The following is a 9,562-nucleotide window of genomic DNA, read 5'->3' as shown; positions in this document are numbered from 1 at the left end:
GATGCCACAGTTGATTTCTCAATACTAGAAAAGAAGGGAGACAAGACATTTAGTTTTGATTCTCAAAGGATACAGGTTTGTATTGACGGGCATCACGACTATACATTCAGATCTACACAGACGCATCAAGAGATTCAGATAACAAAATGGGGGTGGCTTTTAGTATCCCTGAATTCCATTTTAAAATAGGGAGAAGGCTTAGTGATGGGCTATCAGTGTTTACAGGAGAAATGTTGGTGATACACTTAGCCTTACACTGGACGGAGGACGTCAGACCACTAAGAACCGTCATCTGTTCAGATTCAAGTTCATCCTTGCACAGTTTACATAGCGGACATTCGGAGGGTAGATCAGAAATTCTGCTAGAGATTCAACAGGTGTCGTATAGAATTCAAAGAATGGGGCTTGTTTTAGTATTTTTGTGGGTACCAGCGCATATTAGGATAATTGGGAATGAGGTAGCAGGCAAAACAGCAAAGGAAGCCACGAAACATGATACTATTGATATAGCTGTTAATTTCAGTAGGTCAAAAATCAAAAGTATCGTCAAACAGCGGATGAAGGAAAGGTGGCAGAAGCAGTGGGAAGAAGAAGGGAAAGGACTATTTAGAATAGGAAAACATGATACAGGCAATTATGATTTTTGTGGCCAGGCAGAGACAGTGGAAAACGTTATTCTAAGTTTTTTTTTGTTTGTTTGTTTTTTGGGACTGAGGTAGACATTATAGACTCTTGATCCACACTCCATACCAGTTGGTGACGGTAATGCACCATTTTGTTGTTTACCAACCACCAATAAAAACGCCAGAAGAAGAAGAAGAAGAAGAAGAAGAAGAACCACAGGACGGTGTGAATTCTGTGGAGACAGTGAAACAGTGGAACATGTAATGATTAATTGTAGGAGGTACCATACAGAAAGGGCAGAATTAATACGGAGTCTTGAACGGGAAAACGAGCAGTACTAACTTATGAATATATTATGGAAAAGCCCTGCCGATGTGTGTTTTAAGTTTATTTTTCAGTATTTGAGGGCAACTGGGTTGGATAAAAGAATTTAAGGATTTTTTTTTTTAGTTTGACGGTCTGATTCACACTCCCTACCGGTTGGTGGCGGTAATGCACCAAATAGTTGTTTGCCAGCCGCCATAAAACAGCAAGCAGAAGAAGAAGAACACGTGGTCTTGTTACAGCTACTCTCTCCAATATGGATGAAATAGATCATTTAATCGTTAAGCTGTATGAAATACAAGCAGTAAAATTTGGGTCATTCAAGTTGAAGAGTGGTATTAATTCACCGATTTATTTCGATCTGCGAGTTATAGTTTCGCACCCGTCTCTCATGAATAAGGTAGGTTTCTAATAGCTTCAGCTCAGCACGTGTTCTGTCGTGTAGCATTGAATTCTCAAACTCAAATCAGTTTTAGGTTGGATATTCGACGGATATTCAGAGCCACACTCTCCAGACTTAGCGGCGGTGTTTCACTCATGCTAACAGGTGTTGTGCCGAATTCTGCACCCCCCGTCAGGAGCGCGCACCGCTCTTTTCTTCGATTCGAAGGGGGAAAAGACGTAGTTCCGTCAATCTAATTATGCAACAGAAATATTAAATTTCGCTTGCACATTTAGAAGACCTTTATCACTGTTTCACTTCACGAAGGCTGCATTTAACCCAAATAAAAGTTATAAACTGTGACATGTAGACGATGAGCCCCGAACGAGAACGTAGGTTATTTATTTATCTCGTCATCAGTTTACAGGTTTGAGAACAAGGAAGTCCTTGGCTTTAATAACCAAAGAAAATCACACAATATTATTCCTTATACTTATAAAATAATTTATTTTTCTCCACAATGAAGACAATGTTCTGGTACAGTGATCTGAAATACCTAAACAAAAAAGATATTTGTCTTTATGACGGCTAACCTGGCAGGAAATTCATTTCCATTCTTCCCTTTAATTCTATCACGAAATGCTGTTAGCAACCGACATATTTAAAGAAATATATAACAATTACTGAATTTCATGAATGCCATATCACGTGCAGCACGTGGGGTGGGGGGTTAATTTTACGGCAGCTTAATACTTGTTTCATACTTAAGAAACTGGCTCAGTAACTGTGTTATTAGTACCTTACAAAGTTCGCACTGTTTATTGATGTTGGTCTATTGTGCAGATTTATCAAAAGCAAATAAGGAGAAGATCAAGTGACCTGAACATGCAGGGGTGGAGGGGAGCGCGTCCTTATGCATAAGGGAATACGCCCTTTTCAAATCTAGCTGCACTGAAACTAAATTTGTGAAGCTTGCTCAGATAACAACTTTTGGTCCACTGTGTGTATTATAAAAAATATGATCTAATCATCTAAGACAAAAATGCAGGGGGGTGCCATTCACGGCAGGGTACATGCCGGGAATTGCACCCCCTATAAATTCTGGCTCTGTATGTCCTACATAAATGAAATTTGCTCAGGTAGTACAGTACCATATACAGAGAGTACTGTCCAAAGCATTTTGTTATATGATCACCAGAGACAAAGATACAGGGGGGTGCCATTCACGGCAGGGTACCTTCAATACCTTCTAGGCAATGGGAGCTTATGAGCCCCAAATGGGTGCAAATTATACTACTACCTGAACACTACAGGACACAGCAACTTTCATTCGATTTTAACCCTTTGTTTACTTAATATTTTTTTTTCTCTAAAATTAGGCAGTTTTTTTTCAATTGCTCCTAGGCTGTAGGAGCCTGTGACCCAAAACCAAGCCTTATTTTAGCAATACTGATTCAACACTAATCCCAAAACGGGAATTTTGATAACGTTTGTGACTTTCTGAAGTGTAAAAAAAAAAGTAACCAGATGAAAAATCATTCGTTGCAATGCAAGAGTTCCGTGGCTGTCGTATCTGGTAACAGATATTCCTTTATGAAAAACTTGTATGTTTTGTGTTACATTATCACGTGCTCTGCGCGTGCTTTATCTCGTAGGTGTCCAATCTCCTGTTCCTGCATGCCAAGCGCGCGGGGTTGAAGTTTAACACTGTGTGCGGCGTCCCCTACACAGCTCTGCCTCTTGCAACCATCATCTGCTCCGAACATGAGCTGCCGATGCTCATTAGAAGAAAAGAAATGAAGGATTATGGTACGTTGGATGGATAGATAGATGGATGAATGCACTGACTGATTTTTTACCGCTCATATGCTCTGGGGGGGCGGTGCGGTGCTGGTATGGTGTCTATCTTTTATTAGCTAATTATTTTAGTTGGTTTAGCACACTAGGATTTTTCTTCAGACATTAAGCTTGTTTTTACTGTTCCAGTAAAGTGTGGTCCCCTTTCTCATCTCCCCTTATAAATATAGGGACTAAGAAACTGGTTGAAGGAACTGTTCGTCCTGGGGATTTGTGTCTTATCATTGAGGATGTGGTGACAAGTGGAGGCAGTGTCCTAGAAACTGCTGAAGTGCTGCAGAAGGAAGGCTTGATGGTGACTGATGCCGTTGTGCTGATGGACAGGGGGCAAGGCGGTGCGAAACGGCTGGAAAAGGAAGGGATCACACTCCACTCTGTCTTAACCCTCTCCAAACTCCTGGAGGTCCTTCACAAAGCAGGAAGGATCGATTCCGACACTGTGGTGAGCGTCCGCCAGTTCATCAAGGAGAACAGCTTCGAGACCCCAGACTGTGACCCATCGGTCAACAGGAAGCCCCACGAGAAACTGACTTACAAGGCCCGTGCCGAGCGTCCAGACACCCACCCCCTGGCTGCCCGTCTCCTGAGACTGATGGAGAATAAGAAGAGCAACCTGTGCCTTTCGGCCGACGTGACGCGTGCGGAGGAGCTGCTGCGGCTGGCTGAGGAGCTGGGCCCCCTCATCTGCGTGCTGAAGACCCATGTTGACATCCTGGAGGACTTCTCCCAAAAAGTCGCCCAGACACTCAAGGACCTGTCTGAGAAGCATGACTTCCTTATATTTGAGGACCGGAAGTTTGCCGACATTGGAAACACGGTCAAACACCAGTACGGAGGTGAGCTGGGCCTAAAGCCTGTGTTTTATTTCTCTGAACCCTTTGTTTATGATCGTTAACCAAATAAAGTCATTATTTCAATTTAAATCGGCAAGCATGGAACAGCGAGTGTTTGGATAATTATTACAGCTCCGCAGCGTTATGCAGCAATAACGTGAGCTGACTACCTGGATCTACTATACGGCCAGCTTATCCCATCAATGGACTCTTCCTTTCCTAACGGCATGGGCATATTCCAGGACGATAATGCCAGGGTTCATCGTACTCCGATTGTCAAAGAGTGGTTCAGGGAGTATGTGGCATTATTTTGACACATGAATTGGCCACCACAGATTCTTGACCTTAACCCCATTGAAAGTCTTTGAGATGTGCTGAAGAAGACTTTACATAGTGGTTCAACTTGCCTATCATCAGTACAGGATCTCAATGAGAAATTAATGCAAATATAGATGGGGGGGGGGGGGTGTAAATGTTGAGATTTTGCATAAGCACATGGAAACAACACATTGACAAATGTGCATCATAATCTAACCTGAAGGTGGTCCAGTGAAATATTAAAGTATGTGACTTTTTTTTGGCCAGGCAGTGTGGCAGGCAATTTATTTAGCAACAAAGCCTGTTTGGAGGAAGCTGCTAGGTTTGTATGAAGTTAGCTTTAAGTGTGCCATATTTGTGATACTAGAAATGTTACTGTGCTTTTCTGCCTTGTGTTTTTGTCAAACAGGGGGACAGTACCGCATCTCGTCCTGGTCCCACATCATCAACGCTCACGCCGTGCCCGGCCCGGGGGTGATAAAAGGGCTTCGTGCAGTCGGGCAGCCCCTGGAGAGGGGGTGCCTGCTTATCGCCCAGATGAGTTCCCAGGGCTCCTTAGCAACAGGGAGCTACACAGAGGCAGTGGTGAGTCTGCAGGGAATGTTCCAGTTAATAGTTATATGCGGAATATAACTAAAATGTTCTGTTCTCTTAATGTCTTTTTATGTAATCCTTCTATTAATCTTATCCTCTTCATTATTCATGCATACATATGGAATAAAAAAGTTTTTTTCCTGCGTTTGATTATCTCTCGGAACTCGGAATTCCAAGGTGAGTGACATCACGTCCGACAATCTCCCGTTCGAGCTACCACATCTCGGAACAAACATGGCTGCCTCCATGAACACGCTGCTGTGTGTTGTCGCTTTACATTTTAGCAGATTTGGAGTAAGATTTTTTTTTTTCTGAGAGACAAACAAACAAGAAACACAAACTAGTCAAACCACATTAAAAGCTTTATAAAACATTTTAGTACATTCATAGCGATATTCTTTTTTTTGAGAGGCAAACAAACAAAAGACACTAACAAGTCTGGTAAAAATCTGATATTGCATGCTAGGATACTGTTTATGGTCATGATATAGTATTCTCTAAATTGAAGACGTGCAATTACATTTATAACTATTAATACATTTAACAAAATAAGCATTTTTAAATATATATGAAATAGAATTACTGTTGAGTGTGTAAGCCGTCATGTTGAAATTACGTCACAGGGGAATCCCGGACACCAAAATCTTGTCCGACATCAACGTCATGAAAGAGGCGTGTTTCCGACGGGAAGTGACGTTTTTCATGACGTTTTCATCAGAGTTCCGACTCGGAGAGAGATAATCGAACGCAGGATTAATTAGTTGTCGCTGAAATTATCATGATGATGAGCAGTCATGTTATATCTTTTTATTTTAACTTATTGGAACTAAGTTTAATATCTGAAACTGTAATATTTGTCCAGTCAAAATTTCTAAAATCTCACTGTTTTACCAGGTAAAAATGGCAGAAGAGAATTCTGACTTTGTCTTTGGCTTCATCTGTGGCGGCAAGATCAGCAGTGAGCCTGGCTTTGTGCACATGACACCTGGTGTACATCTGCACTCAGGAGGTACGTCTTACCGTGTTTAAATATAGCCATCTTAAGGGTGTGTGCTGTTATAGTTAATGGGATTTTGCCAAGTGTATTTCAAAAACAAATGTTATTTATTCATTAGCGCTTGTTTCCATTATTGATCCTGTAATTTATTAATTTTTGATTTTCTATATTCTCTTGCAGTTTGTATCTCCGCCACATGGTGGTGCTATTGTCAAAGAAATTACGTTTTAGTTTTGACCAAAGTTTAGTACAGGTCACAGCGGCATAATCTATTTGAAACGTGTCACATTTATGTTTCAGGTGATGACTTGGGCCAGCAGTATTGTTCTCCCAGCGATGTCATTGGTGGAAAAGAGTCTGATGTCATCATTGTGGGACGTGGAATCCTGGCTGCACCAGACAAGGTGGTGGCTGCAGAAGAATACAGAAAGGCAGGCTGGGAAGCCTATCAGAAAAGAATCCCTAGAGACTATGAAAAACCATAAGTTTTTCATTCCCAGCACTGATTTTCATTTTGTAGAAATAAAGTGAATGAACAAAATTGTATTCATATATTTTGTTCAACCGGCTGTATCCTATTGGGTCACGGGGGGTCCGGAGCCTATCCTGGAAGCAAAGGGCAGGAGGCAAAGAACAGCCCTGGATGGGTGGCCAGTCTATTGCAGGGCACACTCACACACCATTCACTCACACATGCACACCTAAGGGCAATTTAGTAGTTCTAATTAGTCTCAGCATGTCTGTGGGTGGAAACCGGAGGAAACCCCATGATGACACGGGGAGAACATGCAAACTCCACACACATGTAACCCAGGTGGAGACTCGAACCCAGGTCCCAGAGGTGTGAGGCAACAGTGCTAACCACTGCACCTCCATGCCGCCCCACTATGAAATGTGTTTCTCATTATTATTACATCTTTTGTGCATGGTTGAAATATTACAGTCGGCTCAAGTTTGGTTCTCTAGGTATACACCATAAAAATAAAACAAAACATCCAGCCTAATTTTTACAGGTAAGTTCAAACTCATTCCTGACTGGTATTTAAACAGCAGATGTAAAAGAATAGGTTAAGTAATAAGTTGTACCCTGTTAAGAGATCAGTAACTTTATCCAAATCTCATGCGACGTAATTTCAGGTACTTTCGCCAAGGCCCGACGAGCCGAAAAACGACTGCTTTGCAAACAACATGGAAATCTATGTAAATTGGGTACTGATAAGGGGCTGGCCGAGCATGTGCTCTCCGTGTTTCCTCTAACACAATACCCTTTACGTTTCCCTTTTCCTCGGGTTTTTTAACATCCAGCGAGATTATGACGATCGAGTCAGGCCGCCATGTCACTTTAATTAATGCTAATGAACTCCTATTTTCATAGCGAGAAAGGCTGGTGCAAGTGCTTGGAAAATCGCCGCCTACTGCCCACCCCCAAGGACTCCCGTGTCAATATTGGATTTGAGTAAAAGCAAGGTGCGACAGGTGTGCATGCGGATCCTCTCTCTTTAAAGCCTTAAAAAAATTGTAATGGAGGGGTTACTATTTTTAACCCGACTATATAAACTCTTCATTGGACACATAGGTTCATTCCCCCCTAAAGTTGCGGTTGGAGGGACGCGTCTCACTCAGGGCGCCCCCTCCCCCCCAGGAAAGCTACATCGTCACATCAGCTAGCATTTAGAAAAAAGCCGGTATGGGTAAGGTTTTGTTTTATTATTTTTATTATTATTATTAAGTTCTCTTTTGTCTGATGACAAACATAAATAAATTGCATGGTCGAAATATTACAGTCGGTTGAGAAATAAATTGGTTTATTTCAAACAACTGGGTAAATATGTTGTATGTCATTAGGAATATCCTTTTTAAAATGTTTTTTTTTTCTCTCTCTGTTTAGAAAAGAAGCATCTGGAAAGATAATTATACATATGAAACTAGGAAGTAGGACTTTGCCTAGTTTTCCCGAATGCGACAAGGGGACCAGATGCAAACGAGCCCGGATGAGCTGATCACTGACTTCGGATCCTGGCTGATCTGTGTCTGTCTCACGCCGAGCCACGCGTAACAATACCTGAACATGAAGTTTTGTTCGTTCGGCTCGCGTTAAGCAGGTACAGATTTGCGTCCCTCCGAGGAAACTTCCACCAAGCGCATCAAAGACAAGAACAAAGAGAAGACAAAGTTTGGGAAACTCGTGGATCCTCCACTGATGTCAAGGTGAACCATAGTCCCAGCATTTGCACCTGAAGGCTAAGGGAAATATATGAATGTGAATATACCCCCATTATACAATACGCAATTCAGTCATTTAAAAGAACAACTGTTAATATATTGATCATAGTATTCATTATTCCTCATTAAATATTATTTGCATTATGTCATGATGTCAATTTTACAGATAATCCTGACCATGAAAATTTCAAATCCCATGTAAATAGGTTTCATTTTCGGTGTCCTCACACTGAATACTGGATTAATGAACTATTTCAGTTCAGTCATACTTAATAAATATGTTGTGAAGTCATTGTGTCAATAAACAATGACAGTTTTTAGGTCTTGAATTTAGGGAAGTACAAACGGTGTAAAAGTACCTGTACGTAACTCAGTTTCCTTGCATTACTTCAGCCAATTACAAGACGATTCCAGTTTCTGCCGTTTCCTGTCTTCTTTGAGATTTATGTTACAGCGATAACAGTTTAACGGATTCTCTAGAAATTCATCACATACTGTCTGCATATAACCAAGTAACCAGAATAAAGGAAAACTGATAACAGTACTGAGTACAACGTCTTCTGAAATTCTTACGGACATTTTCTTGTTTTTTTCCCTGCCTTTTAGAAATGAATAAAATTGTCCTTTTCACTAAGATCCTTAAAACTGATGTAAAGTTAGCTGTACTACAGAGTGAACGACAATCCATTTACGCACAGATCAAAGCTCTATATAGCACCATGGTAATCTTTGAGTTTGATCTTAACTAAAATAACAGTACAGTATTAAGGAACTTTTTCAAACCTTCAGATCTTTTGGACTCGAAGGTTTTCTTTGTTTCAAGTTAATAGAATATAACATTTATTTGTATTAAATATAACTAAAAGCCGTATGACTGCAAGGTGATTGTTTAATTAAAACTGGTTGAAGCATATGTACATATGATATGATGATATTAGTATCAATGTATCATTCGAGCGAAGAGTGTGAATTAAAGCCGTAACCGAAGACCGGGGCTGTGAAATATTGCTTCTGTGTGTCTCCTTTCCTGTCAAGCAACTAATACCGGACACAATTGCCCGTATTCTGAAATGCACAGCAAGTTTCTGTCATGACGTCACACTCCAGTGTCCTGTACAACACCCACCTGTTGATATCAACAGTAATAAAACCATCATAAAAACATCAGTGATTCGATTAAGAAAAATACCTTTGTTAAAGACAACAACCTAATAATTTTCAGAAAATGTATTTATGTTGTGCTCTTGCTTTGGGTTAAATATGAAACCCAGCTTTTCCAAGAGCTGCTTTTGTAAATGGAATTATTGTGACAGATGCTTGATTCAGAACATTTGTCTGGCCATTATCTGATCAAGCTTCACATCTGCAATCCCGAAATGCACCTTTTCCCTCAAAAAAGAAAGAACAAAA

The 9,562-nt window shown here is 40.8% G+C and overlaps 1 protein-coding gene and 1 long non-coding RNA gene across 2 annotated transcripts; both read left to right on the top strand.

Moving 5' to 3' along the window:
• The first annotated feature begins 1,134 nt into the window (after positions 1 to 1,134).
• Positions 1,135 to 6,470, top strand: umps (uridine monophosphate synthetase). The gene is made up of 6 exons (XM_023819924.2): positions 1,135 to 1,348; positions 2,986 to 3,139; positions 3,358 to 4,023; positions 4,748 to 4,923; positions 5,827 to 5,941; positions 6,230 to 6,470. Exons 1-6 carry the CDS (start codon positions 1,205 to 1,207, stop codon positions 6,412 to 6,414), a joined length of 1,440 nt encoding a protein of 479 aa, XP_023675692.2. The 5' UTR covers positions 1,135 to 1,204; the 3' UTR covers positions 6,415 to 6,470.
• A 1,058-nt stretch (positions 6,471 to 7,528) lies between these two features.
• On the top strand, positions 7,529 to 9,155 carry LOC140578911 (uncharacterized). The gene is made up of 2 exons (XR_011983182.1): positions 7,529 to 7,614; positions 7,818 to 9,155. It is a non-coding gene; the product is annotated as an uncharacterized lncRNA (long non-coding RNA).
• The last annotated feature ends 407 nt before the right edge of the window (positions 9,156 to 9,562 follow it).

Source organism: Paramormyrops kingsleyae, chromosome 1, assembly GCF_048594095.1.
Source record: "Paramormyrops kingsleyae isolate MSU_618 chromosome 1, PKINGS_0.4, whole genome shotgun sequence".
NCBI classification, from domain to species: Eukaryota; Metazoa; Chordata; class Actinopteri; order Osteoglossiformes; family Mormyridae; genus Paramormyrops; species Paramormyrops kingsleyae.
Note: the sequence above shows the minus strand (reverse complement) of the source record. Positions and strands in the feature narration are given on the sequence as shown.

Bases quoted from the DNA above. Each gene is read 5' to 3' on its own strand.
- umps (XM_023819924.2), top strand. From the start codon at position 1,205: ATGGATGAAATAGATCATTTAATCGTTAAGCTGTATGAAATACAAGCA. The intron at 1,349-2,985 runs GTAGGTTTCTAA...TTTATCTCGTAG, and splicing joins ACCCGTCTCTCATGAATAAG to GTGTCCAATCTCCTGTTCCT. The intron at 3,140-3,357 runs GTACGTTGGATG...TTATAAATATAG, and splicing joins AAAAGAAATGAAGGATTATG to GGACTAAGAAACTGGTTGAA.